We start from the raw sequence: 24,393 nt of genomic DNA on the forward strand, positions 1-24,393 counted from the left end.
TCAACAAGGTGTTGGCAGCAGGGTGACATGGGGCTCCCTCAGGGCCAGGTCTATTTAAAGGCTGCTGCCTTTCAAATGAAATCAAATGACCTGGGATCAATATTATTATGATAACATACATTTTGGATTTGTTTCTGTGAACATGCATGTTTGTACAGCATCCATAACTGCATACTAACACCAACCGATTTCCAGGTCAGGCTATTCAGTCTACAGTTGTAGCCTTAGTGTGTCTGTGTGTGTGTGTGTGTGTGTGTGTGTGTACAGGGGGATGAGTAAGCAACTTACATTATATATGTGTGTGTCTCTTGTTAGCAGTGTGTCTGTGGTGAGGCTTGGTACACTTCACTTTGAGTTCAGACCTCACCACAAGTGTGATATGGAAATAGACCCTGTCATTTGGATGTGGCTCCAATTTGGACCACAGTAATGCACATTGATTCTCTTTCCCAAACATTCAAACCAAAAGCTTGCCTGAGGGGAATTATTCTCAAAACATTATCCTTAGCTCAATTCATTTTTAACAAGTTGACCACAAAGGAATACAGAAAGTACCTTTCAAATAACAATATCCTTAGCACAGAGACCAATGCATGTTGATGTTGTGGTTCTCTGTCATTCTGAAACAGTTATGCTCAAGTTAACTCTCTCTCTGTATCTTTCTCCCCTCCCGCTCTCTCCATCTCTCTGGGATTCCAGTTTACTACAGAGCTCTGGTGAACTTCACTGACTCCATAGTGTACGGTCCTGAGTTGGATGACATCTACTCAGCAGCTTTCCTGGAGATCGCGGATGCGGTGGTGGACACGGTAGGTTTACCTCAGCGGGGTGTCCTACCTGGACACACCCCAGGCAGGTAACCTGCACAGTCTGCTCTCTGTCTCTCCACATCCCTGTCAGCAGTGGTACTGCAGTTCACATGGAAGACAGCACTCAGGTGGTCGACACAGTGTATAGTTGAAGTCAGACAGGTAGTCCAGAAGACTGGACAGGAATGAATAACCTGCCGTATGTTTATACTCGTGTGTTTTCCCTACAGTTGGAGTCAGAGTACAACAAGATCGATGGCATCCAGACAGTCAGTGTGGTCCTCATCAAGTAAGCTCTTAACTTGTGTTCTCCTAGTTAGTGATGACGAGTTAGTAACAGTTGCCTTCAGGGCCTTCCCTCCATAACCTGCCCACGTGGTTCTGTGGTGTAAACAGGAAGATGGTGCGTGAGGATGGTGTGGACGTGTTCGTGGAGATGGACGTGGGCTCCGAACACAACCTCAACCCCGAGCAAATCCGCACCGTGCTCTACTCCACCGTCAAGGAGGGCGCCATCGCCTCCTACGTCACCTCCGTCCAGGGCTTCCAATTCAGACGTCTCGGAGAAGGTAACGGGACGGTCACCTGACCCCTTTGCCCATTGGCCCTTTGCCCATGCTCTGACGGAGGTTTCCAGGGAGGCTAGGGGCTCGACAGGGGAGTTGTGGGGCCGCCTGAAAGGCTGGAATGGGAGAGGGAAGAAGGCTCAGGTGCTGCTCTTAACGTGTCTCTCTGGTTTTTTAGCCCAAGCTCTGCCCCCAGTGGAGCCCTTAGCAGTGCCAGGTTTGTACTGGGCCATGTCATGCCATGCCTGTTGCATGGAGACTATCAGACTGCCGTAGACGTCACTGCCTGTAGAATGCCACTGAGGATGATGACGATGATGATGACCTCTATGGCCATGTGTTAGCTGGTTCATGCAGTCTGAGGAATGTCAATGCATGGAAGAGTGGACGTGGCATTCGGGCACCTGTAGGAATGGCAAGGTCTTTGCATGGCATGGTACACTGCAGTCTGCTCCCATAGCCAGCTTGGGATGTCGGCGCTCTTTTATACATGTCGGCGATGCAAGAAGTAGCTTCAGTCAAAGAAATCGACATGTATGTGTCCAATGGTCAGGGGGTGTCGAGGGATGTTGAAGCATAAGTGCCGATAGCATACAATAGGAATCTTCAAAGGCAGGCTGCTAAACAGTAAGCTGTTCCCAGGGTTAGTAACAATACTCCCAACACAGTCATCCCAAAGCAACCAGGCTCCAGCAGTGTCCCTTAGTGGCTGTAGCCTTGCATGACCCCTGACCCCCCCCCTCCCCCTCCCCCTCCCCCGCATCTCCCCCAGTGCCCCCCGACCCCAGACCCTGCACGTCGGACGAGCACGCCTGCCGTAGCGGAGAGTGCATCCGTCTGGAATACCTGTGTGACAACAGGCCCGACTGCAGAGACCTGAGTGATGAGCTAGAGTGCGGTGAGTGTCACACAGCAGCCCGGCGACACGCCCGGCTCTGCTCGAGCACGCCGTCGAGCACGTCCCGGGTGCTGTGAGGTGTGTGTGTATGTGTGCGTGTGGAGATACGCGGTGTGTGTGTGTGTGAGACGTCTAAGGTCCACTGTGTTTCTAGATAATAAACGCCCCGGTGCGCCCACGCCCACCCCTCCCGCCGTCACCACCACCATCAAGAAGAGCCCCCGCCCCCCCTCCCCGCCCGGCCCCTGCAGGGCGGACCAGGCCACCTGCCAGAACGGCGAGTGCATCCCGAGAGACTACCTTTGTGACGGAGAGAGGGACTGCTCCGACGGCAGCGATGAGATCCGATGTGGTGAGCAGCGCACGCACGCACACTCACCCACAGGCGCACATACAAAAATGCACATGCAAAAAGACGCGCCCGCGCGCGCACACACTTTCACACACACACACACACACACACACACACACACACACACACACACACACACACACACCTCATCTGAGAATGGAGCCTCTGTCTCTACAGGAACCCCCTCTCCCTGTGAGCCCAATGAGTTTAAGTGTAAGAACGGCCGCTGTGCCCTGAAGCTGTGGCGCTGTGACGGAGACAACGACTGCGAGGACAACTCCGACGAGACAGACTGCCGTGAGTCCCACACTACTCCATCGCTTTTTCCCAACCGTCGTCCAATCACACCAGCCCAAATAGACTGGAGAAAACCTTTTTTTGAACATGGAAGTCGGATGTTGTCAGTAACCCTACATGTGCCTCTCCCTCTGGACTGTGCAGCCACCAAGGGTCCTGGTGACACGTGTGCCCCAGAGCAGTTTGTGTGCATCAGTGACCGTACCTGCATCCCTGCCAGCTACCAGTGTGACGAGGAGCCGGACTGCCCCGACCGCTCGGACGAGTATGGCTGCAGTAAGTCCCTGCCATGCGGACCGTGACACAACCATGACCTTCTCCTCTACACGGACACATTCCCACCCACCCACCCACTCACACACACACACACACATGCACATCATCTGTTCCTGCTTGGCTCTATCTGCTTCTGTGCCTCTCCTGAATAGTCACCCTTAAAGTCCCTTCAAACCGTGTGACTAATTTGCAGTTACTCTGGCCTCCTTTCACACTGGCTGAGTGGGAGACACAGAGCTTTTGTGGTGGGTCCAAGTCCAGAGAACTGAAGGATTGTCCATCCATGGCAAAGACTCCCATTCCCTTTAACTATGGGACTCTTTGACTTGCATTGAGACACTAAATACCAGTCACATACTGCCCTTTTCAAATGTGGAAACTTGTTTTTAGAGTGTGTGTTTGTCTGTGTACAGTGTGTGTGTCATGTGTCACACTGCTCATTATTTCACGTGGGTAAGGTTCATGGCTTTCACATGTTTTCTTCTTTCCTTTCAAGCTCCTCCCACAGTGACCAGCCCTCCGGAAGAGTCCATTCAGGCAGTGCGGGGGAAGACAGTGACCTTCACCTGCGCAGCTGTGGGTGTGCCCACTCCCATTATCACCTGGAGACTCAACTGGGGGCATATCCCCGTCAGTGGCAGGTAGATTCTCTTCTATGTGACCCCCCCCCCCTTCCATCATCACCCACAACCCCAGGCTCATTTCTCATTTCTAAAGCGTGGAATTCATGTTGTGATGCCTCTTAAAGGAGCATCCAAGCATGGTTGAAAGTGGCAGTACTGTATGTCCTTTTTGGAACAAATTGTTAAACTGCATGGATTGTTCTGGAAAGTGGATTTGACTTTTCCATTGTGTGAAAAGGAGTCTTGCAGGTCATTGATTGGAAACAGACCCTGAAGATTTCGAAACTTGTGTGGATTTGTCTGCTTTCCAATCTTGGCGTCCCTCAAAATGAAATCGTCATGCGTAGTAGTTTCAGATTTTCTTAGTGAGCCCAGATAGCTGAGCTGCTTTGGAAATATGTCATGTTTCAATCAGGTCTGACTTTAATTATTCAGAATAGCTCTGCAAACTTGACTTAGCCTTGTTTGCAGTGCTGTGTGACAGTCATTGTTAATGGGGCCTGACCTCTGCCTTTTATAATTGATTTGGACAGGTTGCCACATTGAAAAGTTATGTTTCACTGAAAAATGACAGTAAAAACTAAGTAGAATCCCATTCAGTAAGCACCCTTCTGATAAATGTGTACTTTCCATACTGCCTCTCATAGAAGGCCTCCATGAGTAAGCAGAGTAGACAGCAACTCAGTAGGACTGGGGCAGATGACAGAAGAGCTGTGCAGCCCCCCTTATGTACAGTGGGATATGCTGTACTAGTCCACCGAAACCAATGTTTTGAAGCGATCCAGCCACTGGCCAGCTTTTTCCGGTCTCTCTGTCGACGCAAGCCCACAGCCCCTCATCTGTGTCCCCCAGGATCACCATGGTCAGTGAGAACGGCCGTGGCACCCTGATCATTCGTGACGTGAAGGAGGCGGACCAGGGGGCGTACACCTGCGAGGCCATCAACGCCAAGGGCCTCGTGTTTGGCATCCCTGACGGCGTGCTGAGCCTCACCCAGGTCCCCAGCGGAGGTACTGTAGCCCTGCCACGTGCCGCATGGGCACCACGCCTCACAGCTGTCATCAATGACGAGTCACTGACTCGTTCTTTACACTGTCTTGCTGCCTCATGTGTATACATTCCACAGTAGAGGAGAACATATGGCCAGGAGGTTGTTTCTTTTTTTTTTTCTGTTGAGCCGACGTCGACAGGAAAGACATCTGGCCCAGCAATGAGCCAGAGTGCGTCGTCGAGATCCCCTAAATGTGTGTCTCTCTGTTCATTGTGCACGTGTCCCGTTGTCCTATGTCCTCAGTTTCGTCCTCTTCTCTGTACTCGTTGCCAGACAACTGTCCAGCGGGCCACTTCAGAGCGGAGGGCCGCTGCATGTCCTGCTTCTGCGCCGGGACCACCAGGACCTGCCAGAGCACGGGCCGCTACCGCAACCAGATCCACCTGCGCTTCACTGACGAGGACGACTTCAAAGGTAGGGAGGCCACTGAGGCCTGAGCCCCTGATAGGATTATGAGGAAGGACCACTTTGGCTAAACAAAGCTCTTTGAAGAGGGTTTACCCACCTAATGACCTCTTGAGCTTTAACACTGAAGTGAACGGATTGCAGATGAATCACATATCTGATTTGGAGATCGTTGCTTGTACACTGAATCCCCCCCCCTCTATATTTTTCTTTCCTTCCTGTTTTTTACTGTGGAGTTTATTTTATGTAGTCATTGTCTGTTTTCATGGTACTGATCTGAGGAAAGTCTTAAGTGAGGCTTTGTGAAGTCTTAAAAATAATTATCTTTCTCTCTGTCTCTCTTTCTCTCTCTCATCCAGGGGTGAATGTAACATATCCCTCCAGACCGGGCACTCCTCCTCTCTCCTCCACTCAGCTCCTTATCAACACAGAAATGGAGGAGTTCCAGCTGGTCGACCTATCACGTCGCTTCCTCATCCTGGACTCCTACTGGATGCTGCCCCGACAGTTCCTGGGCAACAAGGTGATGATCCAACCCACACTGTACCTCAACCACCTCACTACACTTAAGATAGCAGTTATCCAATGAACAATCCATTTGAACTTTTGGCAACACTTTACTTTAATGCAACCAGGTAACTACATACAAAAAGTATTAACAGTGCAGGTACATTTGTATCAATTTGTAGTTTTCAGAGTTCGCTATAGAGTTTTACTTTTATTATTAGTAGAATTCAAAAGTGTGTAAGAGGTAAGTGGATGTTATATCAGTAGTAGTGGTAATTTTATTTGATTACTTATTAATACTTTTCCACAAGGAATGCACATATAAATAAATAACGATGAGGCATTAAATCTTCATACTGTAATGGGGCAGTTTTTTTTCAGAATCAGAAAAAAAAGTTGAAGGTTGTGTAACCTGGAAAGCCCAACCTCCCCCACACAACATTTCTCTTGTGTAAACAGTAATGAAGCAAGTCAAAGCAAATCCTCTTTAAGTACAATGTTGTAAGTTTAGCTATTGCTATTTAGCTGCATGGAATGTAACATTAATGTAAAGCGTTTAGCCATAGAGATTTACACTCTTTTCAGAAGATCAATGCACATAATAATTGTATATCACACAGTCCCAAACTACAACCTTTACCATGTTGTAAGGACACTGAACTGTTCTGTGTTTAGATTGACTCCTACGGAGGCTCGTTGAAGTTCAAGGTGCGCTACACGCTGGCGCGGGGCCTGTCTGAGCCTGAGGAGAAGCCTGACGTGGTGCTGGTGGGGAGCGGGCGCAGGCTGGTTTATCGCCGGGGCAGGCCCACCCCCGCCAGGCTGGTCAACCAGAAGGACATCAAGTTCACTGAGGTGGGTGAAGCTCTCCAAACATCTACACCAGCTTTGCTAGGTTCTTTTTTTTACTTACTATGTTCATTTGACATGAGTCTACTTTATGTTAGCTAAATACTGTACCTTGTTTATTACTGTAGGTTAAATAGTTTTATCTTGATATCTTATCTATTCTAGTTATAATACTATAACTAGAATTTGTGAAAGCCTGAAAATCAAACATTCCATTGGCAATAACTCATATGATAAATCATAATAATAATAACTCATATGATAAATCGTAATATGAATGTGATTATAACAATAAACCACCCTCCAGAGTTGTCTAGTACTGGAGCAGGGAAGGGTCGACTTGCATATACCTGTCTGATGAAAGACTCATGTGTTGTGGTGACTGATCCTGGCTGCTGCTGTAGGAGAACTGGCAGCACTCTAACGGGCAGCAGGTGAGCCGCGAGGAGCTCATGATGACCCTGGCCAACCTGGAGAGCATCAGCATCCGCACCGTCTACGACAGTCACATGGTCAGCGTGGCGCTCAGCGACGTCGTCATGGACACCACCACCGTTGAGTACAGTATCCAGGGGCCTGCCAAGGACGTGGAGGAGTGCAGGTGAGAGGTCCTAACCACAGGAGGGCGGAGAAAAGCTGGAGATGGGATTTCCATCTACCAATGACTATGGGGGTTTTGAAAAGGTTAAACTATCCCTGGAGTAAATGTCCAGGGATAGTGATTGTGCAGTGATTGACCTGAGCTTTTGAAAGTTCACCTCGTCTGTCTGTCTGTCTGTCCCAGGTGCCCAGCTGGCTACTCTGGCCTGTCCTGTGAGATGTGTACCTCTGGGTTTGAACGCGTACCGGGCGGAGCCTACCTGGGCACGTGTGCCGGCTGTAACTGTAACGGACACGCCAGCGCCTGTGACCCAATCAGCGGACACTGTTTGGTGAGCACAGTTCCTGATTAGTCAGCAGGCCTGTCAATCTCCGGATTTGAACACATTTCAAACTGGTCCTCGTTTTAAATGGTTTTCCCCTCCCTCAGAGTTGCCAGCACAACACAGAAGGGCCTCAGTGTGACAAATGTCGACCTGGCTATTTTGGTGACCCCAGACGAGGTCGTCCTGACGACTGCAAGCCCTGCCCCTGCCCATACACTGAGACGTCCCGCCGGTAAGAGGTCACCCATGTGACCACCCATGTGACCACCCAGCACACTCATATACACACACACCCACACAAACAAACAGGGAGAGCATCAGGGGACTGGAAAACCCTTTTTCCGTCTAGTAGGTTTATGTGTCTCTGGGGAAAGGAAAGGAACACTGGTTCATTCATTGGCTAGGTCATCCTCTGACCTGTCCACCACCCATTAACTCACTGCCTCATGCAGTTAATAATGAAGTTGAGCTGGGGTTGTGTGTGTTTGTTTAAAGGTTCTCTGACACCTGCTTCCTGGACCATGACTCTCAGGCTACATGCGACGCCTGTAAACCAGGCTACACAGGACGCCGCTGTGAAAAGTACGGATGTGACCTCCAAACCTAGCTCTGGAGTACTGTCAGGATGTGGTGTTAACACGTGAAGGTTGATTCATGATCTCTCCTGCTTCCCCCAGGTGTGCCTCTGGTTACCAGGGCAACCCCCTGCAGCCCAACGGCAAATGTGTTGTAATCCGTGAGTAAATTATTTCCACCAGAAGGCCAAACATTCTATAATCGGATTCAATAGGAACAGGTATGGCCTGGCTGCTTTCACCTATTCTGAAGTCTTTCATATTATGCGGCTGGACTTTAAAAGAAAGCTTGAGCCAGTGTAATGAATAACATTGGTGCTGGATGATTGACAGTAGGGTATGCTGTCACTGACCAAGTATGTGGACGGGCTGAAAGCCTCCCAGGTGCACCTTGCTCTGATCCAAACAGCATGCTCTCTCCTCCCCTCATCTCTCCTCCTGTCCACTCTCAGAGAATGGACAGTGTGATAACAAAGGCACCATCAACTCCAACAGCAGGCCTTGCAGCTGCAAGGTAATGCAACACAATTCAAGCAGTCATAGGAAAGAAGTCTGTCTATTGTTGTAATCAGTAGGAAATCTGTTTATCATTGTACATCATACTCTAAATCTTTTATCTGACGGAGGACTTTATACTCTCTGGCATCGGTATCCCAGGCCTGTTTTGACCATTCTGCTGATATGGGATCATCTTTTATGACATCAATGATGAGCTTGACAGGCTTCTGCAGGACATATGTGCGGACTCACAGTGTGTGTGTGCGTGTGTGTGTGTGCGTGTGTGTGTGTCTGACAGGCCAACGTGGTGGGGGCTCAGTGTGATGAGTGTAGGAGTGGCTCCTTCCACCTGTCCCAGGCCAACCCAGACGGCTGTCTCCAGTGTTTCTGCATGGGCGTCACCAAGCAGTGTGCCAGCTCGTCCTGGAGCAGGGACCAGGTAAACAGCCTCATGCTCTCAGCCTCATGCTCTCAGCCTCATGCTCTGAGCCTCACTATTCAGTGTCACGATAATACCCAAGGAGAATGACAGAGGCTGACTGGGAATGAGGTTTAACTATGCTGAGTTGTGTTTGTGTGTGTGTGTGTGTTTGTGTGTGTGTGTGTGTGTGTGTGTGTGTGTGTTTCAGGTCCGTGGTGGAGTGAACGGGCAGCTGTTCACCCTGTCCAACAGTGCCAACACCAGGACCATCACAGAGGGCATCTCCCAGAGGGGCACCCTGGAGGTGCTCTACCGCTCCTTCACTTCAGTCCCCAGTGACATCTACTACTGGGTCCTGCCTGAGAACTTCAGAGGAGACAAGGTGAGGGGAGGGGAGGAGAGGGGGATTGGGGGGGGGATAGATGATTCTCCTTAAAAGCTAGGATGAAAGCTAGATTAGTCTCACTCAGTCATGTCTCAACAGGTTTCACTCATGTTAAGAGATTCAGAACTGCTCAATCACTTAATCTCTGCATTTTGCATTCATGCACAACGTGTGTGAGAGTTGAACTGTGACTTATCCCCCAGAGTTCTAGAGTGAAATACCTTTCCACCATCATCCCACGGGCCTGTTGTTGAACTCCTCCTTGCGTGTTGCTTTCAGGTGACTGCGTACGGCGGCGAGCTACGCTACACCGTGAAATACGAGCCACGGCAACGCTCGCTGGTGATTGACGGACAGCCAGATGTGGTTCTCCAAGGCAACGGCATCTCCCTGGAGCACTTCTCTCAGACCAAGCCCCTCCCCCGTGTCCCGGCCACCATCATGGTCTCCTTCAGAGAGGTGTGTGCCTGTGGCGTGTGTGTGTGCGTGTGTGTGTGTGTGTGTGTGTGTGTGTGTACCGTTCACCACTGGGTCCTACTCTGCCCTGTTGATGTTTTAGTGGTTTGTTTGAATTGTGTAATTGGATTACCATTAACCCCAACTCAAATGCACACAGTAATCTTCCGTTAAATCTCCTGATCTAATCCTGAGATGACTTCATCGGCCTCATTCCTCTCCCTCTCTTCATCTGTGCCAGTCGGCGTGGCGGCGCGCCGACGGACAGCCCGCTACTCGTGAGCACCTTCTCATGGCCTTGGCGGATATAACAGTGTTCATGATCAGAGCCACCTATGCAGACAGCATGGCTGAGAGCAGGTGAGAAGCACCAGAGTTTCTATTGCCAATCTAAAGTGACACCACAGCGCATGATACCTGGACAGAACAGACCTTGTAAGTGTATTCCTCCTTCCTGCTGGGCGCAGTCTGTCAGACATCAGGATGGACATCGCAGTGCCTCACTCCACCGGTAACGAGAGAGCTCTGGCTGTGGAGGACTGTGCCTGTCCTCAGGGCTACAGAGGGCCGTCCTGTCAGGTACTGGTACACACACACGCACACGCACACACATGCACACACATGCATACACTATCTCTCACTCAGACACGCACGGTCACACATACACACGCACACGGGAAGTGTGTTACTATTAAAGGGTTTGGTAAAGAAGCCTGTTGTGTGACGTCTTGTCGTCTGCAGGAGTGTGATGTGGGATTCACCCGCACAGGGTCAGGTCTCTACCTGGGCACGTGTGAGAGGTGTGACTGTAACGGACATGCCACTGGCTGTGACCCAGAGACTGGAGACTGTCTGGTAAACCCTACCTCCTTTTTTTTTTACCCATCCCACCTCACTGCCTCTGTCTTCTCCCGCCCCCCATTGTGTTCTTCCTTTCCTTTCATCCTCCCTCTCTGTGGTCTTGCCTCCCCCCACCTCCCCCTCACTCCTCCCGGACAGCACCTGCTTTGATCTTTGCTATGGAATGCACCTCCTCAGTACATCTTGATGTGGAAAGAGACTCTAATGTAGCTCCCACAGGCATAAGATCTCACTCTTCCATGGATCCTTACTGGGTTTCTCCCTGGGTATTTATGGATGTGTGTGTGTGTCTTTTTTTCTCTCATAGCAATGTCTCCATAACACTGCCGGGCCCAGGTGTGACCGCTGTCTGCCTGGTTACTATGGCAGCCTTGCCAGGGGAGATTCTCAGACCTGCCAGCCGTGCCCCTGTCCCGGGACCTCGCCCAGCAACCAGTCAGTTTCCTCCTCACACTCAGCCTACAGCGTTCTTTTATCTTGAACAGATAGTGAACGTCCCTGTACTGTGTGATGCACACCCGTTCATATGAGGTCTGACAGAAGCCTCTTCCTGCAGGTTCTCTCAGTCCTGCCACGTCGGCTCAGATGGACAGCCCACCTGTGATAACTGTCCCACTGGATTCTCAGGGCGGCGCTGTGAGAGGTAAGATTTCCACCCATCCCCTCCTGCCCTTGCCCCTCCGGCCCGCAGTGTTAGCTGGTCATTGCTCAGTCGTTGGTGGGTGCTGGGCTGCGCTGGACTGCGAGGTGGGCAAAGGTGACTCAGGGGGTTGGCTGGCACTGCCAGGTGTCATGCAGAGAAAGGGCTGAAGCATGTCTGTCTGTTTTTCCAACCAGTCGTGATTGAGTGGTGTTAGTGGACAGGGATGGGAGATGCAAACCTCCAGCATTGCCACCCATTCCAGTGATTTAGTAGGGGAGACATATCTGTTGGATTTTACTCTATGTGGTGCTTTTTCCTTGAGTTTCACAGCTGACAACTTGTCAGCGTGTGTTGTCGTGTAAACGAAAAAGATTTTAGTAATTGACAATCGACTTCTTATCTTAGAAGTATATGGATTTCATATGTAATGGGTCACAGTTAAAGTGTGACAAAGGAACTGAACTGAAAATCCAGTGTGAGAAAGAACTTGTTGTGATCTTTGGTGGTTCGAAGTTGTACTCGTGTCCTGAGGAAATCTTTTGCCACTGCTTGCTCTAGCTTCTGTGCCAGAACCTTTTTCACAACCTGCTTTCTGCTTAAGCTGAACTTCTCCGGGTCACCATCTGTGGGCTTCCTGGACTTCAGTGTTTATGTATTCTGTCAGAGGCATAAACAAGATGGCATTATGAGGACTTTGTCTGTCAGCATCTTTACATATCTTTGCAACTATAAATGCAAAGATGTCAAGGGAATCATGTTCCTTCTTTGTATGTTTTGCTTTGATTTGCCTGTCAGTGCCATGTCTGATTTTGATGTTTTGATGTTAAGAACATCCCCAGCAAACAGTTGTGGGGAACCAATTTCACAAGAGCAGTTCCTCCCATTGGGCTGTGGAGAAGCTGTGTTCAACTTCAGTCTGGAGAAAAGTGTCCACCCAGATGGGAGTGGAGGTGAGCCTGAGTGGGAGGACACCAAAGAGGACTACATCTACAGGACAGTGACCACCTTTCACCCCAGGGATATAGGACCTTCCAGCTTCACCACCAGAAGCTTATTGTCCACCTCTGTCCTCCGCACCCGCCTGACCGCACGCTCCACCACCCGTCCTCCCACCCTCCCCAGGACTGACATTATGAGGGTCACTTTGGACCAAAACGCCCCTCGAGTCCCACCTCCCTTCACAGCCAGCCCTGAGTCTAGGCAAAGCAGTTTCCACTTCCTGCTCCGGCTTCACATGAACCGCTTCAACAAGCGTCTGAGCATGCTAGAGAGCAACACCCTGGACATGAAGGACAGCCTCCAGTACATGAGGGGCCAGCAGAGCAACCTCAACAGCCAGCTGGAGCGACTCCTGGCCCTGCAGTCGGCTGTGGACAAGACGCAGAGGATGGGTGAGCTGGAGAAAGGCTACAATGACATGGAGGCCCGGTTAAGCAGGCTGGAAGGGCGCTTGGAGATCCTCATAGACGGCTTCACGGCGCTGGCCCAGGAGATGGACAAGCTGAGACGCGGCCGACACGTGGCCCGCTCCCCTCAGGAGAGGAGGGCTCTGCCAGAGCTCTCCGTCTCCCTGGGAGCCGCCGTGTACACCACCAGAAGGCCCGCGGGCAGGACGAGCCCCACTGAGAGGCCACAGACCAGGGCCACAGTCCCTAAAAGCTTACCCGTGCCCCAGCTCACTGCTAACACTGATAAAGCTTCTCACCAGGCCCCGCGTAAGCAGAAACCAACAGTCACTACGTCTACAGTCAGACACACTCTTAAACCTAAACCATTGACTACTAAACCTAAACCATTGACTACTAAACCTAAACCATTGACTACTAAACCTAAACCATTGACTAGGTCCACCAAGGGTCATGTTATTGTGAGTTTAATTTCAAAACAAAAGACAACCCTTAGTAAAAACAGGACTAATTCTAAACCAAAGATTACAGCAATGCCTAAACCAGAGATGATAGTGGATAAGAAGAGGCCTGCTAAGACTGCGAAAAGCCTTTCTAAAACCAGTCCAGGAAAATCAAGACAAACCAAAAATGCGGCAACCACAAAATATCAACTGTCACCACCTTCTCACAAGTCCAGGCCATCAACAGAGGTAGCCAAGGGTCTTCCATCATCTAAGTTGGGTACTCATGCCACTAAAAAGATGCCTCAACCAAAGAGCAAAGGTAAGAAAGACTCTTCATTTAGGGCAGATGCACCTGATTCAAAGAAGATTCCAACACATGTGAAAACCACTGAACGAACGGCCAAGAAACAGCCCAATCCAAAAGGGCTCAAACCAATGTATCCGTCAACCAAGGTCAAGGGCCAGCCCCAAAGCAGAACTCCAGCTCCAACAGTATACCAGCTGGTCCCACCCTCTCACAAAGTGAATACAGCCTCTAAACCCAAGGTCAAGACCGTGAAGAAGGGGCCCTCCTCCACCTCCACTCTGCCCATTAAGATTACTGCTTCTAAAACAAAGTCCAAGACTACAGCCAAGTACATGACGACTACAACAAAGAAGCCAGAGCAGAGAAATAAGCCCCGCCTCCAGTCTGATTCAGTTGTGTCTGACATTCTCAAACTGCTTCGAGGACACCAACCATCTAAGAAGACGAAAAATAAATCAGATGGTGGTCTTCACATAATGCTTGGAAGGATGGCTATTCCTATCAAGATCATCCCCAATTATTAGCTAATATGTGGACCAACACATTTCTATGTATATATATTCATATAATCTTAGTGACCTATTGTCCTGATATTTATGCCTGTAATCTACTCTAAAATGTATGAAGGGACTGTTGAATACTGATACGGTAGTTGGCCTGTTGATACAGACTGGATAAGATTGTGTTTTGCTGATGTTATGTAACTATCAAAATAATTGCACAAAATTGGGTTTCCTTGAAACTACTTTTTTTTTTTTACATTTTGTAAAATTTTTGGGTGCTTATTTTTTAGTGCTGCTTATACACTGGATAAACTACCTCAAGTATTAAACTCAGACTTCCGCATTAGGCTACATTATGTTTCCATGATCAGAACCTTTCTGGGGTCATTTCTAAAACTTCCCTACATCAGACTTAACCTAGAATGCAAACTCAAACTCACGCAAACAACCATGTATTGTACGGTCAGCATCTGTTTTATGATAAGGTGACATTGATGGAATAATCAAGTTTGGACAAAACTCTCATTATAGGGTTAGGTAATACAGCCATATGATGTGTGGAGAACAGTATTTGAAGAGAGGGTGCCAAGACGTTGACCGTCTACTCTTTAACCCTTGTGTTCTCTTCGGGTCATTCTGACCCATCAGTCATTCTGACCCACCATTGTATTGCGACAACTTTACCGCATACAAAAAACAAAGTGAAGCATTTTATTTTAACTTTTGGGCTGTTTCAGACCCCCCACATTGCAAAAGTTAAAATAAAATTATTTTATTCGTTTTTGTATTGGGTAAAATTGGGCAAACGCAACAATGGTTTGTTATGAACCTTTGGGTCATGTGACCCGAAGGCAGCACAAGGGTTAAATTACAATTGAAGTTTGTTTTCAGACTGAATGTGTGTATCACTTTCTGTGTAAATCAAATGTGTGCCAGAATGATGTAGATAAATTGGATTTGCGCTTGTCATGTCATGTGGCAGTTGTGGTTTCAAAATGTTTGACCACAGGTATATACATTATTTAAAAAACGGAAGCTCACACCACATGTACTGTGCATTGCCAGAATGTCTGTAACCTGATAAACGATGTGTGAGCATATTAGTCTCTGAACCATTCTCTAAACATATATTTGAATTTGACCACTTCACAACATAACATTCTAAGAGATAAGACAGGAGAGGTTTTCCCAAAGACAGTTCAAAGCATTGATGTCCCATTGAAGCTGTGTGTTGGCTCGGCTGTGGAACCCCGATGGTCAGGTAAGACTGAGACTCCAGTGATCCGCTGGGCTCTTCAGCTTCAGCTCTGGAAGGTGGTGCGCTTGCTGGGGCAATGGGCATTCATCTTTTTACATGTCATATCATTAAGGATATGAGGCCTACTCCAGCACACGGGTCCACTGTTGGCTCTTTCTCTGCTACGCTCTCTTGATTCATTTTGACTTTGGTGTTTGGATGTGTTCAAGCTCTAATGCGTGTCTGTGCAGAAGGGATTCCTCAGTTCCACATCTGTCAAACTTGGAGAGAGATGGTTTCAACATCTGACACATGTTGAGTGGTTTAGCGCTGGCTGTGCTTTGTCCATCTCCAACGGTGGCAATATATTATACTTCTGCATCTGGGACACAGTCAGTGGATTTGTTGTTGAAAGTTGGAAAAGATGTTCAAGCATGTATCCCTCTTTGATGAGTGAGTAGTCCATTCCAATGCATGGGATTTAGGAAGCAGATAGTGTTTGAAGTGTATTGTGAGTTCTTGATGTGTAGTATCAGTGGGGGTCCTCATGTAGAAATGTCTTGTGGAGGCCTGAGTGTGGGTGCAGTCTTATCTGGACCAGCACACACCACTCTCCCCGTTTTCTGCCCTATCACTCTGTTGTTCCATGTGTCCTTTGCAAATACACATTTTTACCTCAATGTCAATTGCGCCATTTTTGGTATTTCAGATGTGCACCAGGTTACACTGGCAACCCCCAACTAGGACAGAGGTGTTCCAACAACAAGGTTGATGGTATGTATGAGAACTAAGCATCCACAGTTGAAGTTGCTGTCGATTTCTTGACATCCAAAAACATTCTCTAACGCACAGTCCATTTCAACAATGTGTAGGCCTCTAAGTTGGCATTTGGATGAGGTCTGTGTTTGGTAGAGTGGATGAGGTCTGTGTTTGGTAGAGTGGATGAGGTCTGTGTTTGGTAGAGTGGATGAGGTCTGTGTTTGGTAGAGTGGATGAGGTCTGTGTTTGGTAGAGTGGATGAGGTCTGTGTTTGGTAGAGTGGATGAGGTCTGTGTTTGGTAGAGTGGATGAGGTCTGCGTTTGGTAGAGTGGATGAGGTCTGTGTTTGGTAGAGTGAAGGCACATGCAGTGATATGGCATGTTGACATGGTTTACAGACTGCGACACGTGTGACGAGAGGGGAGCCCATAGCGGAGCGTGTGTTTCAGGACAGTGTCGCTGCAAGGTAAACAACAAACACCTCAGTCATTCCCAGGAACAAAAGAAGGATCCTTGTATATTTGCACATCATGACACGATTGTTTTCCAGATGAACGTGGAAGGCTCGACTTGTTCCAACTGCAAGTCCGGCTTCTTCAACCTGAGCTCTGCCAACAGAGAGGGCTGCCTGTCCTGCTTCTGCATGGGCGTCACCCAGCAGTGCTCCAGCTCCACCTACTACAGAGACCTGGTATGGGCTGGATGCACACTTACCAGTCATACCAATACCTCTTCTATCCGGCCTCGGTTACTAACTGTACAAGGCCTCTCCAGAGGCTGCCAATAACTTCAATGGAAGTTGAGATTTTTTCAGGGGGTGTCTGATACGTGCTGCCCGGTGTCTTGTTCTCCAGGTGTCCTCAGCCTTTGCTCCAGGGAACTTCCAGGGCTTTGCCCTGGTGAACCGCCAGCGCACCAACCGCATCACCACTGGCTTTACTGTGGAGGTGTCCACCGACGGCACCCAGCTCTCCTACAGCAACTTTGACTACCTGGGCCAGGAGCCCCACTATTGGCAGCTGCCTGGGGCCTACCAGGGAGACAAGGTCAGTAGCACTGTGTTGCTGCGAGCCTTCCTCCGGCCTGTGTGTCTCGGGCTCACAGAGACAGGATCACGGGAGCCTCAGGGCTCAGTCCCTGAGACGCTGAACCATCATTTCCCCCCCTTCCTCTGTAGGCCTCTGCTCCAGCCTCTTCTCCTGCTGCTGTTTTCTGGTGCTAAGCTGCTTCTTTTTGCTCTGACATCTCTGGCATTCCTTTCCCCTCAAGCAGCAGTATCGCATTCTTAGGGAGTCGAGCAGTCTGAGACAGGCTGATCCTCTCTCACTGGTGGAGGGTTTTAACTACGATTAGTTTAGACTGGACGAGAAAGGCGGAATATCACGACGAAGCAGATGTTACATGAATGGCTAGCAGTAGTTGAACCCTTTCTGTCTGCTCTCCACAGAAAGAGCCTTTCTATGCTCGAATGAGAAGGGCTCCCCAGGTAAAACTGAAGACTGCTTGTCTTGCTGGTTTGGATTGGGGAGGTTAGGCATCATACAATAATGACTAGTGTGTGTTTTAAACAACCTGCAACCATCAAAGCCTGGTGTGGTCAATGAGATGTTGCATACAGTCATGTGTTAACGTCCATTGAATACATGCCCAGTGCATTTGGAGTGTTCTGCTTTGTGCATGCAAAGCATGGTGCCCCTATTACAGACGAACATGAGTTTAACCGCTGTATACTGTAGTTGGACTTAAATCTAGCATAATTTTAAGTCATAATAATATTCAATTATATTACCGTACTTGCATTTGCACAGAAAAATATATATTCCACATCACATGAAACATTAGAACAATTAATCCGTACTGCACAGTAAGGAGCAACTGTGGTCGTTCACTGTCTCTGCTAACGCATAAATCTAGATAAAGGACTTTCAAGGGTCATGCTGAAATCTGTCATCTCTGAACTTAGTCCTGGGGCTGTTTAGCTGTGGAAACCACCCACAGGTAGGAGACAGGTCACGAGAGCTTGCTTTGTTTACATAACTAGAGGCCATCGTCCTCCATGCCAGAGGAGCAGCTGAGGAAGGATGCCTCCGTCTGGAGCCTCATGAGTCAGAACACCAGGGCTAAGAGAGCTAGCCAGGTACTGCCCCACTGGACCTAACCCATACTAGCCACGGACTAGCAAACTGACCCACACAGCATGTGGATGAGAAGACCACTGCCCCTACCACACCCCTTACACAGTGTGCCCCCCCCCCCCCCCCTTCACCTAACACACGATTAACCCCCGCCTTGCCGAGCGGCGTGACATTCCTAGCGGCCCGTCCCAGCGGCCTGCCGTGTTTGCGGGAGCATGGAGAATGTGAGCATGGGAGCTGCACCGAGAGAGCCCCTCCTACCAGATGCATGTCAGAGCAGGCATGCCTGAGGATTATGAGCAGCAGACGGGAGCAAGCATGCGAGAACTCTGGAGTCTGAGGAGAGGGCCCCGGTTTTGTCTAATGGCAGACATGTGGCGATGACTTTGTCTGTTTTGCATCATAGAGAGATCCTATTCCAGTAAAGTGAATGAGGACACGAGGAGGTTTATAGACCTGCAGTAGCATGACACAGCAGATCTCCCTAATCTCCCAAAGGGCCTTGCACGGTGGGAGGTCTCCTTGAGGAGTCATCCCCTAACATTGAGCACCTCGATAATTACTCCCACGACCACTGTTTCTTTCCCACCCCACCCCACCCTCCTCCCCCCATCATCATCCTCCTTCCTCATCCCCTCCCTCCCTCCATCCTCTCCCCAGGCTCAAGTCAGAAAGCTGGATGATGAAGTCTGGGCCATCATCTCCAACTTTTCCGATGGCCATGGCCCCTTCACCCTTTCTTCCTCCTCATCCTCATCCTCCTCCTCTTCCTCCTCCTCCTCTGGGGTGCCCAATCCGTCCTCCAGATGGAATCTGCGCAATCTGACCCCTCCCTCCCCTCCGTCTGCTATCTTATCCTCTGTTAAGACAACCAGGCCCCGCCCCCCCTCCCTGGGCCCTGCCCCCCTCCAGCAGGTACCCAATCAGTACTCTGCCAGCATAACTCCTTTAGGTATGGTTGTAGACTGTTATCTTGGTATTGTTTCTCACTCGTGTTCTCTCTGTCTGGCCTGGTCCTGCTGATTGTGACAGAGTCAGCAGAGGCACACCAAGAACACAGTGAGCCCCCCTAGGGGCCCCAGACCTGCAGATAACAGCAAGGTAGACTGGATGACTGACCGACTGGTTTGCTGACTGCCTGTACAACGGACTGACTGACTTCTGACTCCGACTGAATGGCACGACTGCATGTTCCCACCCTTGGTACACACACACACACAGGAAACTGCCATCCTTTTTTTGTGATAACAGTAAAGAGGTTAATGGGCAACTGAAGTGATCCATACAGGTCAGTTAAAGTTTGACAGCATTAGACTGTTCTGGAGCTTAGGTATGCATACAGTGCTGTATGTTGGTGGCCTTTTTTATTGGAAAGAATGAGAGGAGATTGGGTTGGAGTGTTAATAGTAGTATGAGCACTTACAGTAGCACATATATAACACAGGGTGGCATTTTTCTTCAGTGAACACAGTTTACCAGGACCGTACACTAATCACTGTACTCAAAGTCGTACTCTAAAGTAAATGTCTACTTAGACAACCAGCATGTTAATCATGTAGGCTATAATTTTACTGATGACTCTAAAACAAATTCTCTAACACGATCACCCTAAAAGTTTGTCATTATCCTCACTGGAAAGTGTACAGTAGTTTTACTGTGTGACAAAGCATGTTGAGAAAGAATATTTATTGCCAAACTATCAGATATGTAAAGCCTTTCTCTGCTCTAGTCGACTCTGCCATGCTTGCATGCTTGCTATACTTTGCTCTCTCTGCTTATCTCTTCTCATATCTCTCTGGCTCGCTCTCTGCTGTCTCTTTTCCCTTCTGCCCAGTACGCTCTGGTCTACAAAGGTTTCAGCTCACAGCCGGACGATGTTCTCTACTGGCAGCTCCCAGCGCAGTTTACAGGGGATAAGGTAACCATGCCGACCCAGGCCCAGCCTCCTGCTGGTTGTGGGGCGTTCACCCTAACCTGTGGTGTTTTCATTCACTCCTCCTCTCCCCTCACCCTTCCATCCTTCAGCCCCTTCATACACCCTGGTCCAACACTCCCCCCTCTCCAAAAACGTCACACATATCCATATTTTTATCCCACTCCCCCTCCCCTTCATCACACTCCCCATCCACCCCCTCACTCCACTAGCCCTCTCTCCATATTACCACTCCATCACACTATCCCTCCAGTCGTCCACTCTTCAGGCATCCCCCCCAAGCTAACAGAACAGGGGGATATCTCAGTCATCTGAAGTCTGGAAGTTCTGTGTATTTAGGAGTCATTCATGCCCGTGGTTGAAGGTCAAGCATGACTCGCAGGACTGGGACTGGGACCTGACCCTAACCTCTTCTGTAATCCCCTCATGAATCAGGATAAATCTCTAAAGCTAGAATGAAGTCCACTATTTGCAGTACATGTTCTTCTGTGCCTGTACTTCCTTCCGTGAAGGTGCCAGTCTGACGCTAGATGTTGTGTGTGTTGAGAGTGCCATGTGTCTCGTCTCGGCGGTGTCAGAGTTCTCCTGTGGTCTGACCCCGCCTCCCTCTCCCCGTGCCCCAGGTGGGCTCGTACGGTGGGAAGCTCCAGTACACCATCTCCTACGTTCCTACGCCGGGCGCACGAGGATCCACCGTGGACGATGCCAACGTGCAGATCATCGTAAGCGCTCTGGAACACAGTCACCCCCTCCGGCTTAGCGTCATTCGTGTATCATGTTTCCAGTCCGCTCACAAGGGATGGTTTGTTGTCGTCATCGCTTGCTCTAGGGAAATGACATCACGCTGGTCGCCAATCTACCGTGGCCCAGGACACTGGGCACCAGGCAGTCTAATTCGTTTGAGGTGATCTTCAGAGAGGTAAGAGATCTCCAGATATTCAGGGAAAAACCTAGAAGCCCTCGCTGACTACTACCATAGAGACCAGTAACCTTTTTGTGACAACACTAGCAATAACCCTGCTGCCCCTGTCCTGCAGGAACGCTGGAGTCGTCCTGACGGCATGCCTGCCACACGGGAGCACCTGATGATGGTCCTCGCCGACCTGGACGACATCCTGATCTCAGCCTCCTACTACACAGACATGCGCTCCTCCTCCATCTCTGACGTCAGCATGGAGGTGGCGGTGCCCAACTACACCGGCCTGGCACAGGCCCTGGAGGTGGAGCAGTGTCGCTGCCTGCCCGGGTACCAGGGGCTCTCCTGCCAGGTAGGGGGGCACCGTGGTAGTGGTGGTGGTGGTGGGGGGGGTCACGCCCTGGCACTGTGTGGATGAGTCCTACCTTTCATAGTCGTTCACTTTCACAGTCCCATCACGTTTCACAGTTCTATTTGATTTGTTTACATGATCGTATCCAGTAGCACAGCAGGTAAGGACTAACTCAGCTGTGGTTTACTGATAAAGGAGAGTCTGGTGGTAACTGGGGGTGACTGACTAGTGAGTGATGATCCTCTCTCTCTCTCTCTCTCTGCCAGGACTGTGCCCCTGGGTACACCCGCACAGGAGGTGGCCTGTACCTGGGACACTGTGAGCTGTGCGAATGCAACGGTCACTCCGACTCCTGCCACCCTGAGTCTGGGATCTGCACGGTAGGGAACTCGACCAGGACTGGGAAAACATTTAGTAGTCTTTCAGTCTAGAAGAAAAATAAACATCATACTTTGACACTTTTGGCGTAAAAGTATGAGTAAGTTGTTCTGAGTAGAGAATGGGCTCAGTAAACGCTGCCCCTGCTCTCCCTCCAGAGCTGCTTACACAACACCAGGGGAGAGCTCTGTGAGCAGTGTGCTCCCGGCTTCTTTGGCGACCCCACCGCCGGCACCCCCGAGGACTGCCAGCCTTGCGCGTGCCCACACACCGACCCCGACAACCAGTGAGTGGTGACAGGACCACAACAAAGACCACACACACACACATACTGTACACACACCACTGTACTGTTGGTCTTCTGGTCAGTGCTCAAATTACTTGAATCAGACCATTGTGTGTTTGGTTTGTTAGTTACTGCTGCCTTATTAGTGACGGTGGTGTCGTTCCCTTGCCAGGTTCTCTCCCACCTGTGAGAGTCTGGGTAACGGGGGCTACCAGTGCACAGCCTGTCAGCCTGGCTACACAGGCCAGTATTGTGAGCGGTAAGCTAACACACCCCTACCTTGAAGCGCACACCCACACACACAGCAGGGTTAGCTCGTCTGCCAGCCCACCCCAGGTACACCTGTTCTTCACACGAGACTCTGTTTAATGCCAACAGCTGTGCTGCTGGATACGTTGGCAACCCACAGGAGAGGGTGAAGTGTCGTCCAGTTAGCGACAGTAAGTCAACACGTGGCTAAAACACATCAAAGAGCTAGCAATACCGCTCATCCCTGTAGCTAATCGCGATGCCTCGTCTGGTGACGTCACACACACAATTGTATTATTGACGAGGGCTGCTTTTCCAGCTGCGGCATCATTGGTGGTGAAGGTGTACCCCGAGAAGGTCCAGGTGGCCCAGGGAGGCTCCGTCACCCTCAGGTGCCAGGTGTCTGGCTCCCCTCCTCATTACTACCAGTGGACCAGAGAGGATGGGCGCCCTGTGTCCCACAGCGCGGACACACACAGACATGGTACTGTAATGCTGAAGATAAACTCATACAGGTCCTGGATACATGGTGTGTGTGTGTTTAACGTGCATGTCTTTGGCTATGTGTGTTTTGTGTGCGTATGTGTGTCCATACTGACGTGTGTGTGTGTGTGCATGCGTCATACAGGAGAGGAGCTGTACTTCCCCAGTGTCCAGCCCAGCGATGCAGGCGTCTACATCTGTATCTGCAGGGACCAGCGGTACACAAACACGAGCCACGCTGAGATCATTGTCACAAGTACGCCCTCAGAACCGCTGTGTTCACCCGTCATGTAACCCTCGACAACTAGAACCTCACTATGCAGAACGGCTGTGGGGTCAAAGGTAAACATGCCCCTGTGTTTCTCCAGCTGCGTCGTCCAAACCCATCGAGGTGTTCATCGAGGAACCTAAAGCCCAGAGTGTGACCGTGGGCTCAACAGTCAGCTTCATCTGCACAGCCAAGAGCAAGGTAACTGGGTCTTCTCCCTGCTGGTCTGGCCAGAGCCTGGAAGAGGTCGGGAGCTTCAGAAATGCACGTTTTGAACCCAGTAGCTGCAGAACCGAACACAGTGAAAGCCTTGGAAGGGCCCCAAAACCGAGTTCTGTTCAAACTTTGCCCAAATCCCATTTTAACGGACTACTCCTTTGTTTATTCTGTGACTTAATGACTTCACAATGAAAGTATTGTTCCATCTCTTTGTGTTTCCATTCAAGTTGTTTACGCAATTGATGTAGTCCATGTGGCTTCTTCCTAACTTTGTGTTCGTCTTCCTGCAGTCCCCAGCCTACACCCTGGTCTGGACTCGCCAGGGCAATGGCAAGCTGCCCAACCGGGCCATGGACTTCAACGGCATCCTCACCATTCAGAACGTGCAGCCTGAGGACGCGGGCATCTACATGTGCACGGGCTCCAACATGTTCGCCATGGACGAGGGCACGGCCGTCCTCTACGTGCCAGGTTGGTGATCCCAGGCCCAGGCTGTCGCCCATCATCCTCCACCAGCCCCCCCCAAGCTCCTGTCATTCCTCCTCCAACTCCCCTCCCTCACTTTGAGTGGCCTTTCCTACATCTCCCATCAGGCACTGCTGGGATGTTTGTCTGTATTGGTCTGTTTAACCTGGTTTAGCTGCATGATTTGATCTTGCTCTGTCCTCCAGCCTTCCATCCCCCTCCTCTGTCTCAATCATGATCCCTCACCCTCCTACCTAAACGTGCTTGCTTACCTTCTCACCCAAGCTTGCTTCTTCCATCTATTATGTCAGTGATGCCGTCCTTCTAACGCTTAATGCTCACTCTGTGTAAAATCTTTACTTTTCCTGGAATAATATACAGCTTGTGGGTGTTATGATCACTGCTGGAATATAACTTTTCTAGTGATTAAACAGGGCTTTGGTGTCAGGGCTAGGTGTGCACTGCAACAACCATGGTGATTTTGTTGAATACCAATCAGTTACAAAAAAGAACATAAAAAGATTGTACACAAATACTGTCTGTTATATTTTGATACATGGCAGTTTAGAGACAGCTGCACATAGGAACCAACCAACCAAGCTACAGTACAGGTAGCCCATTCACAGAACTGATCAGTGAGCTACCTGTACTGT

General features: G+C 49.8%; 1 protein-coding gene across 6 annotated transcripts in view; it reads left to right on the forward strand.

Moving 5' to 3' along the window:
* The window catches only part of hspg2 (heparan sulfate proteoglycan 2), a 76,788-nt gene that overhangs the window by 29,353 nt on the left and 23,042 nt on the right, over positions 1–24,393 (forward strand). For 2 of the 6 annotated variants that reach the window (XM_084681347.1, XM_084681348.1), the window contains 41 exons: positions 700–809; positions 1,040–1,098; positions 1,206–1,378; positions 2,148–2,273; positions 2,428–2,625; positions 2,803–2,922; positions 3,067–3,198; positions 3,695–3,839; positions 4,674–4,831; positions 5,146–5,286; positions 5,637–5,800; positions 6,460–6,639; positions 7,038–7,234; positions 7,418–7,565; positions 7,664–7,791; positions 8,055–8,141; positions 8,237–8,295; positions 8,587–8,648; positions 8,931–9,071; positions 9,262–9,435; positions 9,718–9,897; positions 10,136–10,254; positions 10,362–10,473; positions 10,636–10,749; positions 11,063–11,190; positions 11,312–11,398; positions 16,007–16,071; positions 16,455–16,522; positions 16,607–16,747; positions 16,911–17,102; positions 20,748–20,846; positions 20,954–21,043; positions 21,162–21,392; positions 21,659–21,772; positions 21,929–22,056; positions 22,229–22,315; positions 22,435–22,496; positions 22,625–22,789; positions 22,934–23,044; positions 23,157–23,257; positions 23,566–23,746. In XM_084681347.1, the coding sequence (XP_084537473.1) occupies positions 700–809; positions 1,040–1,098; positions 1,206–1,378; positions 2,148–2,273; positions 2,428–2,625; positions 2,803–2,922; positions 3,067–3,198; positions 3,695–3,839; positions 4,674–4,831; positions 5,146–5,286; positions 5,637–5,800; positions 6,460–6,639; positions 7,038–7,234; positions 7,418–7,565; positions 7,664–7,791; positions 8,055–8,141; positions 8,237–8,295; positions 8,587–8,648; positions 8,931–9,071; positions 9,262–9,435; positions 9,718–9,897; positions 10,136–10,254; positions 10,362–10,473; positions 10,636–10,749; positions 11,063–11,190; positions 11,312–11,398; positions 16,007–16,071; positions 16,455–16,522; positions 16,607–16,747; positions 16,911–17,102; positions 20,748–20,846; positions 20,954–21,043; positions 21,162–21,392; positions 21,659–21,772; positions 21,929–22,056; positions 22,229–22,315; positions 22,435–22,496; positions 22,625–22,789; positions 22,934–23,044; positions 23,157–23,257; positions 23,566–23,746 (5,277 nt within the window). Of the gene's footprint in view, positions 1–699; positions 810–1,039; positions 1,099–1,205; positions 1,379–1,553; positions 1,593–2,147; positions 2,274–2,427; positions 2,626–2,802; positions 2,923–3,066; positions 3,199–3,694; positions 3,840–4,673; positions 4,832–5,145; positions 5,287–5,636; positions 5,801–6,459; positions 6,640–7,037; positions 7,235–7,417; positions 7,566–7,663; positions 7,792–8,054; positions 8,142–8,236; positions 8,296–8,586; positions 8,649–8,930; positions 9,072–9,261; positions 9,436–9,717; positions 9,898–10,135; positions 10,255–10,361; positions 10,474–10,635; positions 10,750–11,062; positions 11,191–11,311; positions 11,399–16,006; positions 16,072–16,454; positions 16,523–16,606; positions 16,748–16,910; positions 17,103–17,503; positions 17,543–18,097; positions 18,194–18,851; positions 19,107–19,223; positions 19,293–20,025; positions 20,110–20,747; positions 20,847–20,953; positions 21,044–21,161; positions 21,393–21,658; positions 21,773–21,928; positions 22,057–22,228; positions 22,316–22,434; positions 22,497–22,624; positions 22,790–22,933; positions 23,045–23,156; positions 23,258–23,565; positions 23,747–24,393 lie in introns of all 6 variants that reach the window. The other 4 variants (XM_084681346.1, XM_084681344.1, XM_084681343.1 and 1 more) reach the window with 4 other exon arrangements.

This window comes from Hypomesus nipponensis, chromosome 18, assembly GCF_054491055.1.
Source record: "Hypomesus nipponensis isolate SF chromosome 18, ASM5449105v1, whole genome shotgun sequence".
Lineage (NCBI taxonomy): Eukaryota > Metazoa > Chordata > Actinopteri > Osmeriformes > Osmeridae > Hypomesus > Hypomesus nipponensis.